The sequence below is a fragment of the Gobio gobio genome (assembly GCF_949357685.1).
Source record: "Gobio gobio genome assembly, chromosome: 7".
Lineage (NCBI taxonomy): Eukaryota > Metazoa > Chordata > Actinopteri > Cypriniformes > Gobionidae > Gobio > Gobio gobio.
In genome coordinates, this window is record NC_137103.1 from 16,698,626 (window position 1) to 16,718,217 (window position 19,592).

At 37.7% G+C, this 19,592-nt stretch overlaps 1 protein-coding gene and 1 long non-coding RNA gene across 2 annotated transcripts; one reads left to right on the top strand and one right to left on the bottom strand.

Moving 5' to 3' along the window:
* Positions 1-3,192: 3,192 nt before the first annotated feature.
* nr4a2a (nuclear receptor subfamily 4, group A, member 2a) lies at positions 3,193-7,924 on the bottom strand. The gene is made up of 8 exons (XM_079821129.1): positions 7,785-7,924; positions 7,231-7,336; positions 6,215-7,080; positions 5,835-5,964; positions 5,459-5,622; positions 4,913-5,115; positions 4,607-4,785; positions 3,193-4,504 (listed from the first exon to the last, which is right to left on the bottom strand). The coding sequence occupies exons 3-8, from the start codon at positions 7,076-7,078 to the stop codon at positions 4,248-4,250; spliced, it is 1,797 nt and encodes a 598-aa protein (XP_079677255.1). The 5' UTR covers positions 7,079-7,080; positions 7,231-7,336; positions 7,785-7,924; the 3' UTR covers positions 3,193-4,247.
* Positions 7,925-13,751: 5,827 nt separating this feature from the next.
* LOC307129269 lies at positions 13,752-18,958 on the top strand. The gene is made up of 4 exons (XR_013816865.1): positions 13,752-13,875; positions 14,696-14,745; positions 16,165-16,265; positions 18,838-18,958. It is a non-coding gene; the product is annotated as an uncharacterized lncRNA (long non-coding RNA).
* Positions 18,959-19,592: the final 634 nt, after the last annotated feature.

The following is a 19,592-nucleotide window of genomic DNA, read 5'->3' on the forward strand; positions in this document are numbered from 1 at the left end:
GGACTGCATTAAAGGCCATGCAGTGAGCATCTGTCTTTAAACCCAGTAGAGCGCTCTCCCAACACATGACATCTGCTTTAGCTCTGCATAGATTTGCACTGTGTTTGCAAGCCCACGTCACAGAGGATGCCATTGCCTGGTACTGTATATGGAAACCAATATTTAAAGTAAAGTAAATCACAGAAAAGAATCGATCAAAGCAACGATAAAAGCTGCCGGGTTCCTTTTGAGAAGAGAGCTGCAGCTACGTCTGCTTGACCTTGTTACTCCGAGGTTTCCATGAGTTACTGAAATCATCTATGAAGTAGGTAGAATGCGTCCTGCACTGCTTAATGACTGTGTTTTAGGGCGTCTATCCCATCAGCCCCTCAGTACAAAGACTGGACGGATCTGTCCGAGTGGAGCACTGCTTTATAATTTAGCTCCTCTTAGGTTTCCTGCTCTAGCACTTAAGACAAAGTGCCAGCGGCCTCTGAGCTCTCCATGTGCAGACGGAGCGTGTTATTTCCATTCTTCCTTCTGCGTTTGCATTATCTGCAGTGCTAAGCAGAACCCAGAGAGCAGATTGACAGACCAAAAGCATATAGAAGACCAATGCCATATTCGTCCCCTCTGTCAGAACAGATAAAGGAGCAGTGAAATGCTCTGTGATTCGTCTCTATTTAAACACGAAGAATTGGAGTGTGAGTGTGACGACGTGCACTAGAGCTGACTGAAAATACCTCGACATGTGTAAGGTGAGCGTGTCTCTCTGTCACACGCCGCTCACGACATTGCTTCCATGCTTTTTTTTCTTTGTGCAGAGATTAGGCCGTTGCCAACCTAAATGATTACTTCAGTCAACACGGTACAAGCTTGTGACACTGCAGAGCGTCCCTCTAACTGATCTGCTAAATGTCAGCAAACTGCTTTTGAGTGTAATCTTAATTTGACTTGGAATTAGTCTTTTTGCTGTGAAGATCTAATTATTCAGACAATTCTTTGCCTTGTGAGAACTTTGGGAAAAGATCAGCCATGCCATGGCTGATGAGAGAAAGAGAATGAGGGAGAAAAAAAAAGCACAGAGAGAGAGAAAAAGAGATTATGCGATTGTGAGCTTTCGCAGACGTTGCCCAGAGGCACCTTCATGTCCTCTCTGAGCTACACGGACATGAATGGTGAATGACAGAATTCAGTAAAGAACTCTTCACTTTTCAGTAATGCACAATGAAAGTGTGCTTGAACGTATATATAATTTTAGGCTCATTTCTCTTACTTGAGACAGTAATGACACACATGCTCTGATTTCAGGTTAGATGTAAAATGTTCCCCCAAAATCTATCATCTCCCATCCAGAGCCATAGAAGAAAGTCCCACCGGACAAAGCACAAATGCAGATGTTCACCAGCTACATGTGCTAGGTTTATATTTTACTCTGATTTATGGTCTAAATATTGTCATGCCTTCCTGGGTTTCCTGTGTCAAGTTTATGTGTACAGTATATTACACTGCACCTACTTGCAACAAATTGAGTGTAAGTATCCAAGATAAGCACATTTTAGTTTATACACACATTTTAAATATAAAATCATTAAAGCTAGTTTGTGATTATGTTTTTTTTTTTCCCATTGTGAACTACTGTACATGTTGCTGCAAATATCCAGCAGGAGTTTGAAATGGCAAAATAAATTCATACTCTTCGTGAGCTTGGTGTTAACGTCAGTGTTCAGCTGATCAAACCGGCAGATTATAGAACCCTTAAATCGTGTATGCGTATTTATTTTGTTTTTTTGACACACAAGTCTGCACACGCGCACACACCAGTCATGTAAAACAATTATAGGCTACGCACGCTTGCATTCTCCAAATCCGCACTGCTTTAAATAATTTAGAGAATGATACCTGTCTAAATATGCTCGGGTGTGGTACTGCCTGTACCACCCTGTGATGGTGCAGAAGAGACCATAACGAGGGTTTAACAATAAGAAGAAAAACATCATTAAGAGAAAAATGTATATGCTTTCGCTATTTTTATTCCTTATTGGCACAATCTAAAACATTAAAACCAAACATAGAGCACTTTCCCGTAATTGATAAATAACTGAAAACAAAAAAATACATAATTTATAACGCATTCATGTTCATAACATGTTTGGTTATGTTATTTTAAGATAGACCTAAATGAATTTAGACGACTGATTTGTTTTTATGCGATACACAATTACATAGGCCCTACATGATTCATGATTCGCTTGATTCGCCTTTTTTTTCTCCAAAATGTAATTATGAATCCAAGAACAATCTATTTCAAATTCAGTATGTTTAAATATATAAACCGGAATAAAAAATAATAATAAATAGAGAAATGTACTGAAAATTCACTGCATGAAACAGCATAACGCTATAATCTCTAATTATTACTACTGAGTAAAATTGTCGGAATTTCATGTTTTTTTGTTTGTTCTTTCTTTTCTTTTAAAAATAGATAATTTAGCTACAATATTTTTGCATTATACTTTTTCATCCATCGGCCTCATTTTAATAACTTATTGTAACGGATGTAATAGTTTCAGACACCTGTGGCGTAGGCTATCTCACGTTCAGCAACAAAAACTACAAAACAACAACATCTGTTTGCGAAAAATTGACAAATACTCTTATGAGATATGCCTATGTTTCTGTTTAGATATTTTAAAGAGCGCAAAGCTCTTTAGAAGAAATGAAAATAAAATTCCACAGAGTGCGTAATGTTTTATTTTTTATTGTGGGGCAAACTTTCAAAAAGCTTTCTTATTTACTGGGAAGTGAATTCGTTGAAGATTTACTATTGTTGTTGTTGTTGTTATTGTTATTATTATTATTAATTTTTTGCCATTCTAATGAGAGAAAAAAAACACCCGATGAAAATGATATATCAGATAGGCTATATCATATATCAGGATATTTTACCCCCGCGAAATTATTATTTACCATCTATTGTTAAAATGTTATATTCAGTCGATATATAGGTTACATTTACTTTTTATAGAAATAAAAAAGCGTAACCTATCACGGGAAGAAAAACAAATAAAAAAGAAATGTGTTTTTGTTTTCTTTTTTGCCTTGAGCAATGCAGGTTTTTCCTTGAGCAATTTCTGATTACTACTTCTTGAAAAAAAGTCCTTATTTCCCTCTTCCGTTTGAAATGTGATTAAGAGACACGGCTCATCCATGGACATTATTTAAAAGTTTTATTTGTAAACATTAAATATTCTTTTCTCGTGGAGTTTGATTCAGATTCGGAACCGAATCAAACGCGTTGCAGTATATTTAGTTAAACCATAGAAAAAAGGCAGTGATGATTTTCACACACCTACAGGAATAGAAGATGGCAAATTAAATCACATATGAGACATTAAACAAAGACTACGGTGATGCGTCTGAAATCATTTCAACTGCACCATGCTTTAACGGCAAACTCAAAATAAATATATAAACGTTTATATTAAACAGCAACAATACATACAACACATACAAACAAGGAATGTCTGACAATTTTACAAACACTATGGGTCCCTTTTACCTGTACAGATGATATTGGTATTTTTATCCACATGTGCCATATTTAAAAGTTGCCCCAAATACTACGAATCTTTATAAAATCTAACAGACTACATAGTGTCCGGAATATAGAGTGTGTAATAGAGACAAGAGTCCTCTACAACATGCGTCTCCTTTCCACCCGACAAAGTTACACAGGCACAAGTTATAAAAGAACAAAAAATGTCTCTGTACAAGCTTTATACACATCATATAAATCACATAAATCTATTGAATAGTATATAGAAATGACGTATGATACACTCTACTCTGATTTTTCCATGAATACAGACGTTTGCAGTTAACAATGATTAGTAGTGGCGAGATATTTTCCATTGTTCAAAATCAGGCAAACTATTGGATAATCTGTCTTTTATTATAAATTCTCATATTATTACTTTTTTCCTTTTTTTCCTTTTTTCTTTTTTTTACATTTCCGTTGGTTCTGAGATACTCAGAGGAAGTTTGTTGGTGGGATAAAGAGGAAAAAATAATTTGCCGATGGCAAAATGTATTATTGTTATTTTGTTTTGTTTCGCGTGGCGTCTTCCAAGCTTTAAATTGTTGGATCCTTTTTTCTTTTGGCGATGGTTGGTGCATGGTTTTAAAAAATCAGACTTTCAGGTTTTTAAGGGAGTCTGTGGAAGTTCTCTGAGGTTGTTTGAAATAGTTTTTCTCTCTCTCCCGGTTTAAAAGGGCAGAGTGTCAAGAAACAGTTTGTCGATTATTGCTGGCGGTGGGACCAGATCTTCTAGTTTTAGGTAGAAGATGCGCTGCAGACCCTGTGTGCACAGTGTGCGCAGTTCAGGCAGTTTCCCCAACAGTTTTGACAAATAGTTTGGACGATTCAAGCCGCCTCCATTGAAGGTGACTTGATCTTTCAGACAGTTTACGATCTTGTTTTGAAGGTCCTCAACTCTCTTGGGTTCTTTCAGCCCGTGTCTCTCTGAAAAATAATAATAATTATTATTATTATAGCCAACTGGAACATACCATAAAACAGTAACGATTTCCTAAACACTAGCCTACAATAAAAAAACAATCTCACCTGTGACCATAGCTAGGGCGGCGATGCATGAGAAAGCAGATATGTCTAAATTCATGTTTTGAAGATTAGACGAGAACTCCACTATAGAGTCAATCCACTCTCCAAATCCACGCACGCACTGCAGTCTGTGCAACACCACCCCATTACAGAAGATGAGTTTACCTTCCATCGGGTTGGACCTGAAATTAATTACAAAGCGCCCATTAATTACCGTGCGCATTAAACGGGGATTTAAGCGGCTCCTAATTATTGCAGAGCCAATAAAACTGAAGCCGCAAAGCCACTTCTCCAGAAGCCTCAGTATACCTGTACGCCAGGCGCAGCACGAAAAGCTCCAGGAAGGCGGACTCAAACAGCAAGTCCTGGTCCGGTTTAGGCAGGTCGGTGAACCCGGGAATTTTTTCTGCCCATCCGCGGATGATCTCCATGGATCCGGTGAGGAGGTCGTAGAACTGTTGGATGTGCTGTGTGTCATCTCCGCTCAGTTGGTAGTCCGGGTTGGCTTGGAACTGGAATTTAATTTAAACATGACTTAATGAGCTCCCTTAAAATATATAACCCGTGAAATTGCAAAGCCCATTTCTAAAAGGGGGAGAGTTTTCCCCCTCTTTAATTTAACTTGTGTCTGTATTTCACTGGCTTCTTTCTTGCAAAAGCAATTTAGAGAGTAAAATATGCCACCCTTAAAGTGTTGAAAGTTTATAATGAAACACTGTATGATATAAAATTCCTAATATTGGTTCTGTCAGATTCGCGCACGGAGCGCATCAAGAGTCATAAGAGCATTTTGACTTTCTTCTCTTAAAGTAAAAAATGATGGGTAAAATTAAAGATGAATGCAGTATAACGCACTCTGGTGTAGTCGAGGCTGCTCATAGAGGGGTTGGAGTCCACATGAGCCCTGACCAGAGCGCTGATCAGACTGACGGGCGGAGAGGGGGGCGAAGACTCCTGCGGACTTTTGGGTTTGGAGGGTAAACGGCCTCGCCGACCCTTTAAGCTGGCAGTCCGGACAACTGTCAAAACAACACAAGACTGTTACTATCAAGGAGCTGTTATGCTCGTTGTAACATGCATTTACAATTAAGGGATACAATCAGGGATGAATACAATTGCAGTTGCGCACAATAGTTTCCAAGTGTGAGAAAAATTCTAATGAACAGCGATTAAGACGCATGGATCCTCTCCGCACGTTTTAGAAGTGTAGAAAAATATTGTAGCGATTTACCTTCCTTTACCATCCCGACCACCAGGCACTTCTGAAATCGGCAATACTGACATCTGTTTCTCCGGCGCTTATCCACAGGACAGTTTTTATTGGCTAAACACACATATTTGGCGTTCTTCTGTACTGTACGCTAAAAAGGTGGACAACAAGATTTCGTTTAAATTAGATACAATACAGAGAAACTTTTGATTAAAAAAAAACACATGGTCTAAATGATCTGATCAGATATGCGAGGAGCAAAATAAAATAAAAACGCATATGCTTCAGTTCCTCAAATATCCGATCATGTCACATTTTACTCATAATTAGAGAACCGCGATATGTGCGGCAACCAAACAACAAATTAATAATAATAATAATAATAATAATAGAAAAAATACCTTGAAGAAACCTTTACACCCTTCACACGTTCGGACTCCATAGTGCTGACACGCCGCGTTGTCCCCACACACCGCGCACAAACCCTCGGTGGACGGTGAGCCTCTAGACGGAGGTGACGGCACCTGACTGTCCATCAGTTGATGGCCGTGACTGAGTTGCAGGGAGTGAGTGAAAGCGATGCCCGCCTGTTTTCTGATAGCACTGGGTACTGCGAAACTCTGGCTGTCCAGGGCTCGGTGAGTCCCGGGACTGTCGTGCCCCATGGACACATGGAGAGGCCCGTCAAAGCGCATCTGACAGCTTGAAACTGGAGTTCCTGGTGGAGACTGCTTGAAGGAGAAGAGGGAGAGCCTGGACACGGGGTTCTTGCGCTGATCCATCATGTGCGAGGTCATATAGTTCTGATGAAAAGTGTGCAAGGAACCCGGGTCCTCCCACATGTGATTGGGCTGAACCTGGAAGTTCGCCGTTCCCGGAGCGTGAGGTGAGGATGGTTTGAAATACATAGGCCCGGAATGGGCCATCATCTCCTCTGACTGCGGGCCCAAATGGCTCTGATGGTATGTGTGCATCTGGACTTCCTCCACCTTGATAGAGGACTGTTCTCCAGAATGGGGCACCTGGTAAAGACAGGGCGGCTTCACGTCATAACTAGTGTTGTAGTTGTCCATGAAGGTGCTGAAGCTGGGCAGAGAGGTGGTGGCGGCGGTGATCTCGGTATTGGTTAAGTCCATGCTGAACTTCACAAACTCTGGTGTGAGGAAATCGCAGCTGTATTCTCCGCTGGTGTGGTAACTGTAGCTCTGAGACGCAGGACTGGCGCCCTGCGGGGATGAGCCATACTGAGCCTGGACGCAGGGCATGGCTGCAAACAAAACAGTAGCCTAATCAATACAAAACAGAAAGACAGCCTAAAAATTATAACAGCATGCCCATCAAAACACGTTTAAGTAGTGTTTTCAGCTCGGATGCAACTTTGCAAAATCACTTTTAACAAGTGAAAATCTTGAAGTACCTTCAGTAGTGGGACTGTTCCTCTGCAGATCTTGGTGAAGGTGATAATAACAGATGAAATTGAATACCGGGGTTCAAGACAAACGACTCGGCTCTGGATTCTCCCTCTGATAACATGAACACACAACTTTCACTTGATGTTCCATTACATTTTATTAGCTCCATTAAATAACAATGCAAAATACTAGAGCTCACTTAAACTTAGAAATTTGAAACACATGTTCTTGCGCCGTATCAGGACATGTGCATATGCGTGATGGATCGAAAGTTTAAGGTTTTGCGCGCCGCGTTTGATTAATTGTTTTACACTCGAGTTTAATGCATTCTACTAAATGCATGTCTGAAGAAACACAATTTCACATGAACATTAGCGTACGCTCAGACAAGGACTGAATAAAAACCAATTTCACATTGCAGAAAAACAACAAAACAGTTTGAATAAAACCAGCAGAAACCAACAAACACAAATCACAGAAGGTTTAAAACAGGATACTATTGGACAGTTGTGCTTAACTAAATATTTGCACAAAAATAAAAAGAAAGGCAATGACATACCTTAGTAGACCATCAGCAAAACTATATTGTATCCATATGCTTGCGATGCAGAATATGTGTGTAAATGTCCAGTACAGCGTGTTGTCCGCACAGCTCGGAGCTCAACACTGGCATGTAGAGCTCTGTCTGCCAATGTGTCTTTGTTTATGTGAGACCCACGTGCTTGAGTTCAGTACGTCATCTGCATCATATGTGAGTAGCACCAATCAGCTGCGAGACTCTTCTGCCAATCTGAGGTCTGACTGACAGCCGGTGCATGACTGTGATTTCACTCAGATCCGCTGTAGTATATATTCCCCATGATCGAATAGCAATTTACCTTTTTTGTGATGCATATTTCTGTATGCAAAGTATACTTCCATAAACATGTTAAGAAATTACAATGATTAAAAGTCGATTTCACATAAAACACGTGAAAAAAGATAACAATAATTGAATTATAAGTATCTATTTGTTCTTAGTGTTTTAAGTAATTATAATATTGAATAAAAAGTATTGAAGCCAAAAAAGTGTGTGTGTGTGTGTGTGTGCGTGCACGCGTGCGTGTATGCGTGAGTGTGTCTGTGTGTGTGCGCGCGTGTTTTTTGATGGTTTGGTAAAGATGGTTAATATTAGTTTAAACAACAAATAATATGGAGAATATATATATATATATATATATATATATATATATATATATATATATATATATATATATATATATATATATATATATATATATATATATATATATATATATATATATATATATATCCTAGAGGCATTGGTCAATTATCAATACTCAACAGCAGTATAAATTAAATAATAAATAAACTGATAAAACTATATGACATACACAAATATGGCTTTGAGTAGGCCCTGTTGGCCATGCTGTTGTCTAAACTCAACACAGCCCAGCTTTTATTTAACAAGAGCTTCCCCTTTAAGTAATCATAGGTCAGTAATCTTTAAAACTTTGCAGATTTGTATAAATGTGATGCAGAAATAGAGGTCACATCCCCTCAAACATTCTTTGCCCTGTTGAATCTGAATGGATGGGTGGGTGTTACTGTTATTTTAGACAGGTCTCACTCAGCATCATGTAAACAGCCTCTTCTACAACCCTTCTAATTACTGTTTCTCTAATATACAAACAAAATAAATAAATAATGGCCTTATGGGTAAAATCACAATATGTAAAAACCTCTGCTTAGTCCATTTTATATTACAAAAGATGTGAAGGTTTTCTTAATACCTCTTGCAAAACCGGTTGTATTCTGGCTGCATGATGTTTGTAGCTGTACCAAACCACTGTGGTGTTCTCCAAATGGGGGTGGTAGTCTCCTCTAGAGGACACTGTTGTTCACCACCCACTAGACAATAATTTTGTATTATGTTTTATATGTTATTATAAATGCAAGCAAATGCAGCGATGACCAATGTATTCCAGCCTAATGTTGAACAAATTGTCAACGAGCCACAGACATTCAAGACTGTTATGTGAGGACAAAACTGCCCCATGAGTCCATGATGTCTCACTTTAACATTATGTCCAAAACTGCCTGTCATGTTCCACATAACCAATGACAGGCAAAGCGACCAGCCATGTGCTCAACACCTGATTGGGTTTATTGCTATATCTAATGTATTATATCCACAATATGGTCTGCTTTCATTTACCTTTTTAATGAAGGGAAATTACATACAATTAAGCAATAATTGCCCATTGGCTCATTTAATTACTAACTGCCTTATATATATGCATAGTTTAATCACTGCTCATGGGGAAGAAGAGGCAGCAAATGAAGAGCAATCAAATTGGACTGAAGTTATATCCCAATTATGAAACGTTGAAGAATGTGTGTGTGTGGTCCTGGTAAACCCTACATTATGAGGACCAAATGTCCCCACAAGGATAGCAAAAAGGACATGTTTTGGTCTCCATGAGCAAAACAGCTTATAAATAATACTAAAATTGTGTTTGTTTGTTTTTAATGCAGAAAGTGTGAGGGTTGTGTTTAGGGTTTGAGGGATAGAATATACTGTTTGCATAGTATAAAAATCATAAAATGGTCACATAAAACATCAAAACCCAATGTGTGTGTGTGTGTGTGTGTGTGTGTGCTGCTGTGTATGCATTTCAGAGGGGAATGAAAATATATAATATATAAAATATATAATAAGAACAAAAGATATACAGTGGAAAGATTTACATAGATCTATCCTGACTTACATCATTATCAGCCAACATGATATTTACTATTCTTTAACAACACAAAACAAAAACACAGACAAAAAAAAAAAAGTTAAATGACAACCAATCCTGATGAATAGATGCTTCCTTCAGGGTGTACAGTGTTTGACAGGAGCTGTCCTTTACCTGCAAACTGAAACGTGTGTACCATGGACAGTGCTCCAAATGTTTGAGTTGAATGTGTATTTATGTTGCTCATGTTAGACAGTCTCGAAGCTGTATCAGAAACACACAGGAACAAATTGTCATTTAAAAATGTAACGTTTATTTAATTTTGACGTGTTATATATATATTTTATATACAACTGTGATGAGATTTGCAGCCCTATTACTTGTAATAGGCAACGGCATTATTGATCTTAATAAAACATTTTATTAATTTGTCATAGTATAGCTGCTCTGTGAGTAGATGTTTATCTGTCTTTCTTGATATTTTAGTATAACCTTGCTATCAGCATCTCAGTTTAAAACTAGAATTGACAGTGTGTCCGTTGGCCTGAACATTGGGGTACCTTTAAGGCCATTATATCATTTATGTTTGTGAGAGAGCTCCTGCAAATTATTATCTGCTAAGTAATGACACAAGCCAACTCTACTTTAATTGGAAATGTTTGTTGACAGCAGACTTTTGAAATTGAGTGATCACTGTGACATACTAACCTGCTATTATCAAGGAGAGTGGACTCACTGTCCAACCTAGACATTGTCTCCTAAAAAGGCACAAATAGCCTATTAAGATAAGGATCATATGTGTCCAGCTCTCTCCATATGAGATAAGCAGAATTAATCTGGTGACATTGGGCAACAGATGACTTTATGATTTTAAAACATCACTCCACGCTTGATTTGATTGAGCTTGATTTAGAGATGATGAAATCTCTCCCATTTTCATGCAGGTTCAAAAAGGTCAGATGTTGTTGATTGCATGATCTAATTCCCCAGTAGATTCATCTAAGAAATGAAAAAAAATCCATATCTCTTGCAGTCTTAAAGCACCTCTTTTGCTCAAGGCACTGGTCTATGTCTTTTTTCCAATTTAAGATTCCTTCTTTTCAGGACTAAATGTCTACTTAATATGCTTTAATGTGAGTTCTATGGAACAAGGGAGCACTCCATCATTTTCATGCACTTTTATATAACACACATTTAACTATTTAACCCTAATGAAACAGCTTGTATTGCAGCTGGACGACTCCTCTGTGCTGTGATGAAGGTCCCTTCTCTTCTACCTCAGTGAAGCTGTAAAACGAGATCCATCACTGCGGCGAGCATGAAGATCTGCCAGTGTTGAATATTCATGAATCAGTGTCATGACATGCCTTGTAATTGGCAGTAACATTGGTAATGACTCTGCCGGCATATTGTGAGTTCTTGCATATTCATGCCATGGGGCAATATATCCTAGTTGAGGTTTTTTTTTTTCTCCATCTTGTGTGAAAATGAATTCTCAAACTGCAGGTGGGCTCTTATGCCACAATCAATTGTTAAATTGTGCTTCAGTAGAAAAAAAATCACTGTCAGTCTGAAGGAAGATGAAAAGGGCTGCCAGTTAGTCTAATTAATTACCCTCCAGCTTCTGCAAAGTCATTTTAGCAAATATGTTCATATGTTCTGCTAATTATAACAGTTTAGTTTCTCTTTCATCATAAAACTCTTACGAGAGCCAATAAATGTTGTTTTTCTACATTGAATTTTTTTCTTTTTTCTTTTTTTTAAGAAGCCCGTTATAAGAGCGCTATAAAAAAATATACCCCCGGTTTCACAGACAAGGCTTAGGTCTAGTCCCAGACTAAAATGTATGTTTGAGCTGTTTTAACTGAAAGCAACTCTTAAAATATGTCAATGGCATTGTTTAGTCTCTAGTAATGTTGTTGTTGTCTTTTATATATGGCACCTGTATAAAAGCTACTTAAATGTCCTAATTAACTAAGGCCTAATCCTGGCTTAATCTAAGCTTTGTCTGTGAAACCGGGCCGTAGAGCTATAGAATTAATATGGCAGCAAAGTTAAAAAAATTTGACCTTGATGAGAAGTGTTTCATGAGAATTTCTGACACTATGTGTGCATATTATGATAGTAAAATAGTAAAATGCAGAATGTTTACACCTTTAGTGCTCTGTTTTAAAGAAAATTTGAACCACGTGTTCTTTGTCAAGCACAGGATTATGGAGAACAGTGAAATCACACTGTATTTCACTAAACAATGTCATATGCATGTGGCGTGCATATTCGTGATTAATCATGCTGGTCACTCGTTAGGAGTGGGGGAAGTAAATAAATTAGCATGTGATTGATCACTCTTTATTTCTTTCTGCTGTCACTTTTTTTTCTCTGTCCTTCTGCAGAAAATGCATGATTTGTGTTTTGTTGAATCCATCATATAGAATATGAAGACTTGCATACACTGTTAGACTTTACCGCAATTTTACAGTTACTTACCGCAAAAAAGCCCAGTAAAATACCATTTATATTATTTACGGTTAGCTACTGTAATATGCACTGCATTGTGGGTATTTTTAATGAAATTTACAGTAACTTACTGTATATGGGAATTTGCAGTATTTTACTGTTTACGTAAAAGCAGTAGTGCTACTGTAAACAAAGAATACACACACACACACACACACACACACACACACACACACACACACACACACACACACTGGATGTTTAAAAGTTAAATAAAAACATGTGGATGGAAGGATGTAAAATTAGTTCTTTGTGGGAGACAAAGAAGTAATTTTTATATTTAGTATTTTCTCCTACCCTTTTCACATTTTCGGGTTTCTCAGAGCAGAAGTCGTCATAGTTGGGTTAAATTGTATAGTGGTGAATGAGAGAATACAATAATTATATATTTTTTGTGTGCCCAATTGCTCAAATAGCAAAAGAAAAACTCCACAATAGTGATTTCACAACTTTCAAAAAGAGGAAAAAATAGAGTATAGAATAAATAGAGTAAAGTATTAGTGTTATAAATGTATTTCGAATTCGCCTCATAGGAGGAGCTTCTGCCAGCGGCTCGTCTCGTTGAGAAATGACTGACATGGGCTGTGTTTACACGTCTTTTTGTGTTAAAACTGTTAATGTGTGACAAAACGTAGTTTTAAGACTTTTTCAGTCGGTAATGTAGTTGTTTAAAGCTCAAATCTGTGGTTTATTTATAAGAAGAGTGCCTATTTTAACATTTTATCTGGTGTTTTCGGAGATGTGAGCTCCAGTGAGTCAGCGGCGTTCAGCGCTTGTTTACCCGGCGAGAGTAGACTTTCCTCGGCCAGTCCTTCTGACGTCTGCCGCTGGCTCTGATGTCTCTGTGGCGTCTCCAGCTATAATTAGTCTTGTGGAGATTTAACGGCCCATATTTGCTCTCATGGATCTATAATTTGTTCCCTGGCAAATCGTTTAGGCTGAGGGCAAAGTTAAGTTTCATTACTTGTTTATTGTTCGGCTATAAATGTACGTTGCAAAATAAAATGACGGATCATGAGATATAAAATGCTAACGGTAGGCTACACACACACACACACACACACACACACACACACACACACACACACACACACACACACACACACACACACACACCTACTGTTAGCATTTTATTTCTCATGATCCGTAATTTTATTTTATTTATTATTATTTTAATGCCAGAGTAATACCAGTACAAGTGTGGTGATATAAATGTAATTTTTAAATGTTTAAAAAATATATTTATAAACTTTCCTTACACCTCACACAATTTAAATTGTTTACTCGCGTGCCAAGCCCGCGCAAATGAGGTTTGTGTCGAGTGCGCGCATAACGGACGTCCCTGCCTGTGGATCGGATCGCCAGACACCAGCTGCGAGCTTTCCTGAGGTAAGAAGTTTTTATTTGACAAATTTATCACAAATGTCTTTGATACTTTTAAAACGTAAACCAATATCCATTAAATATAGCTACATACATGAAGAAAGTAAATAATAATATCGAATTGCTATTACTATATGACAGTCTCGGGGAACTGTTCGTTTTCCTCAAGAACCGCTTTCATAACCCATTAAATTTGCATACAATTGACTAACTGTTACCTGCATTGTACATTATGTACCAAATGTTGTATTTACGCGAACAATGGTTTCCGTCTTTTCACGGCCAGTTATAGTTACATATTTTCGTTGACAGTTAAATGTGTGTGACGCCATTTGAAGGAACGTTAGCGCCTGAGCGGTGTCAAAGGCTGTCTCGCGCGCCCGCTCTCTCTCTCTCTCTCTCTCTCTCTCTCTCTCTCTCTCTCTCTCTCTCTCTCTCTCTCTCTTTCTCTCTCTCTCTCTCTCTCTCTCTCTCTCTCTCTCTCTCTCTCTCTCTCTCTCTCTCTCTCTCTCTCGAAAATAGAACATTTACGCCAGTGTATACACCAGAGGATTAATATATATTCAAGTAAAATAATAATTAGTTCAAGTATGTTCATTGTGGCTTCTTATTTATTATATTATTTCATATGAATTCATTTTTACATGCCACTGTAGGCTCTATTATTGTCTTCTCTCTTTTTTCAGTGTTGATAGTCATTTGATTGTGTAAGTGGTCAATCTAGCAGTCATCCTATATCTGTGAATTATCATGTGCATAACATTTAGGCACCATTAGTCAATAAACATTAATGAAAATTTCTTATTTTTCTCTCTTGTGTCAACAGGAGCTAACAACACCCCAGAAAGAGCCACAGCACTGATCATCTTTGGCTTTGTAAGTATATATTTTGACTAACATTATGTGATTAACGTCTTTTAATGCATAACATTTTATTATTTCAAAAATACTTGTTGCCTACATTTCCTACTTGGCATCTATTTGTTATCTTGTTGTGACTGTTTAGTCTCATGTGGGATATGTCACTGCATAACATGACAAAGTAATTAAAAATGATTCATTGTATGCACTTAAAAATTTGTGTAACACTTTACAATACGGTTCATTAGTTAACTACATTAGTTAACATTAACTAATAATGAACTGCACTTATAAAGCATTTATTTATCTTTGTTAATGTTAATTTCAACATTTACTAATGCATTATTAAAATCTTGCTAACATTAGTTAATGCACTGTGAACTAATATGAACAGCTGGATTTTTATGAACTAACGTTAACAAAGATTAACTAATGCTGAACAGAGGTGTTGTTCATGGTTAGTTCATGTTAACTAATGCATTAAAGGGTTAGTTCACCCAAAAATGAAAATTCTGTCATTAATTACTCACCCTCATGTCGTAAGACCTCCGTTCATATTCGGAACACAAATGAAGATATTTTAGTGTAAAGCTGATGGCTGAGAAAGGCTTCAGACAGGCCTCCATTGGCATTCAGTACATTGACACTTCCAATATCCATGAAAGGCACTTAAAACGTCGTTACAAAGTCCATCTCACCACAGTGACTCTATAATAATTTTACGATGCGACGACAATAGTTTTTGTGCGAAAAAAAAAATCAAAATAACACCTTTATCCAACTTGTTCTCGACTTCCGTGTGTGCCTCCACGACGCATGCGCGAGAATATGACGTAGATCCGGCGTTCGGGAATCCATGAAATACACACTTAAGCCCCATTTTGAGAACTACGCCGAGACCTAAAGCACGATCAATGTAGAATTCAACATCTTAGACACGCGCGTCTTCCTCTGCTCGTAAACAAATCGCTTCTGGGTCATGTGTCCGAACGCCGGATCTGCGTAATATTCTCGCGCATGCGTCGTGGAGGCACACACGGAAGTCGAGAACAAGTTGGATAAAGATGTTATTTAGATTTTTTTTTGCGCACAAAAACTATTGTCGTCGCATCGTAAAATTATTATAGAGTCACTGTGGTGAGATAGACTTTGTAACGACGTTTTAAGTGCCTTTCATGGATCTTGGAAGTGTCAATGTACTGAATGCCAATGGAGGCCTATCTGAAGCCTTTCTTAGCCATCAGCTTTCAACTAAAATATCTTCATTTGTGTTCCAAATATGAACGGAGGACTCACGGGTCTCGAACGACATGAGGGTGAGTAATTAATGACAGAATTTTCATTTTTGGGTGAACTAACCCTTTAACTAATGTTAGCTAATACAACCTTATTGTAAAGTGCTACCAAAATATGTATACATTATTTTATATGCAGATCATATCCAACCAGTGACCAGAAAACAGAGAGACTGAGGAATAGAGAAACGGACAAAGCTGGACTACAACTAAAACCTGAACTAAAAACTAATCATGCAAGTATGTACAGGTGCAAGTATTTAATTATTTGCAATTTCTGAGAGACTTTTATCTTTTAATTTTCAGCCAACCTCGTCTTATGCTGCCTTCATGTGCTAGAAATTTCCTACTTCCCACTTCTGAAGTTGTGATTACGAGCTCATCACATTCAGATTTTGACTTGAGAGGGCGTTCATGTCCAATTTTTTAACTAGGAAACTAGTTCAGTAATTCCAATAGCACGTGAAGGCAGCATAAGATGTCAGTTGAGCAGGAGGTGACGTTTGACTACCACACCACAGGTGATATGAAGTATATCATATCATGAAATTGCTCTTATAGTCAGGGTGTCCGCGGGGTTGTAAAAGGTAGTAAATGAAATTAGCCAAAATTAAGGGCATTAAAAAGTAGTAAAAAGTACTAAACGTCATCTGACGAGGTATTACATTTTCGAGCCCAATTTTTTTTAGATAAATTTTCAATTTGTGTTAAGGACAGGCCTTTTTTTTCTAAAATTCGCGTGGATTTATTTATATGTTTAGAGTAGGACCTGCGCGATATCGTGTGAGGTGGTGTTCGTTCGCGCGCGCTGAAACAAACTGGGTCCGCGGCTGGCTTGCTGACAAACATGTACCTCGAGCTCGCTTCCATTCAGTAATTAAAGCATGGGGAAATGCAAGTTTTCGGACCTCTGGCTGGAGGACTCACAATTTAAAGTCTGGCTTAGGCCAGTAGTTTGCAACAGCCGCGAGGCTTATTGCCACGTCTGCAAGAAGACAATTAATATAACCTGGGTGGGGGTGAATGGCGTCAAATCGCACCAAGCTAGGATGCACGGACGTAGCGAGCAGCTTCCCATACCAATGTTCTGTGCTACAGATGCATCAACGACCTCAACCTCCACTGCTTTGCCCTCAACCCCGACTGCTCTCCCGATTCAAACCACTGCCAGTAGCCTAACGTTAGTCTAGCAGCATCATCAACAGTGCGTGACAGACGGCAGACAGCAGACGCTATGCCCTATCACCACCGCTACATTGCGAGCTGAGGTGCTGTGGTGTTTAGACCTTGCAACTAAACACCACTCTTTAAATTTGAATCTATGGCATTGAAGAGCTGTTTCGAAATATGCAAGTTGCTTAAAGCTTGGCATACACTGTGCGATTTCTGTGCGATTTCAGCAAGGTTACCTACTCACACTGTACGATCGCATGCGATGTAAAGCCAAAGCTCACGGTTTATGTGCTCACACCATGGCTCGGATCCTCGAGCGCGACTTGTCTGCTCACTGTATGAGTGAAGATTTAGCATTTACTATTTATGTATATAAATGATTATTATTATTATTAGGGTAGGCCTACTTTTATTATTAAATTGATAATACATTTAATTTGCCCCCGTGATAATTTCATAATGCATCAATGCACAACCGACATGCTGCATAATAAAAGAATAGATAGATTAGCTTACTCCTCATTATTTAAATACATTTTGCACAATTAAACAAGGAATTATAGGCCTATAATTAAAATGATTATCAGTCTATAATATGTCAGAACACTACAATAATATCAGTATTATCAGAAAGTAAGAGCAGCTTTATTTAAAAAAAAACTTGTTTAACACGAAATGGGCCTATACTTCTCTTCTAATTTGTTTCACAATATGGGCCAAAAGAGAAATATTAAGAATATAAATTCAGACAGTTGTAGGCTATACGTTATCAGCATATGTTAAAGCAGATTTATATAAATAAAGAGATATCTCTTGTCTCTGTGAGAATATGCGCCGAAAGCTTGTCAGATTTTACGTTCACTTTCAGTAGTGAATAATTGACCAGGTTTGAGACTTCACCGACTCTCGCACACATTACGTTTTTGTGTGATATCCACTGACTCGCCTTCATGATTTAAAACGAAAAAGAAAAAAAATCTATATTGCGCCGTGAAATTGTTCTCGTTTCCCTCTGTACACTGCACGAACTATGAAGAAGATGTCTCCTTCCTCTTCTGTCTTTATTTCTATTCTCATCTCTGTGGGCAGTTGATGTTAAGTTAAAATGACCTCGTTACATTGTGATGCAATATGTTATTCCATTTGGAAAGATATTTCATTTACGCTACTATAGTTGCAGCTTGAAGTCGTGCTGGTATTAAAAAATATTTTGAAGGTATTAAAAAAGGTAGTAAAAGGTATTAAATTCAACTTAAGAAGTTCTGTATATACCCTGATAGTGTATGGAATGCTTTTTAAAGAAAATTTGCGGGGGGGAAAAGGAAAATGTTTAGATGAAGTAATGGAGATGGTGTGAACATGGCCTTTACATGTTCCAGCGTGAGCTGGAGGGAGGTGTCTTCCGTCAGCAGCTTGCTTTCTGATTGGGTATTGTTGCGTTTCACATGATAATCTCCAGAGCGCGCACGCTTGTCCTCGGGATAGAGATATATAATATAAGTATAACTATGAATAATAATAATATAACAAGTATAACTATGAATAACTGCTGTTGCACAAGTTGTTACCTCATCTGTCCATGAACAAATTTAGATGAGATAAACCATTTCTCACACATTTTCCCTCTGTTTTGTTTCAGATCAGCCATCAGTAGTTTACCAGTAGGGAGGCCAGCCAAGACCAACTGGGGTATTTTGTTCATACTTTTTGTTGCCATATCGTCATGATCTCTGCTTTGATTTGTTGTAATGAATTCAGTTCTCTATTTTTTTTCTGTTTTTTGTAATTGATTGTGACGGTGAATAAAAAATATACTGATGTACATGGACTCAAGTCTCTTATTTGGAATTTATTAAATGTATTATTTATTTTATTGCATTCATGTAAAATATTCAAAATAAAGTAATAACATATTAACATATGCATATTTTGTAAAATAAAAAGTAAAATAAATTACAGTAAAATTACTGTAAAAATTATTATACTGTAAAAATAAATTGCAGTAAGGGCATCATACTGTAAAATGAAATTGCAGTAAGGGCATCATACTGTAAAATTAAATTACGGTAAGGGCATCATACTGTAAAATTAAATTACGGTAAGGGCATCATACTGTAAAATTAAATTACGGTAAGGGCATCATACTGTAAAACACATTTACAGGTAAGCTACTGTAAAGGGGCAATTACAGTAACTTACTGGCAATAGTGCTGCCAGTAAGTTACCGCAAAAATACAATAAAATGTCTAACAGTGTAGTAATGAAACACATTTATAAATGCATAGTGTCCCCTGAAGTCATGTGACAGTGAAATGAATGGCTAGTTGGTGTGCTTGTGTTGGAGCAGGTGAGAATGGCCACCGTCCCATGAGGAGCAGCACGCTGTTACGTAAC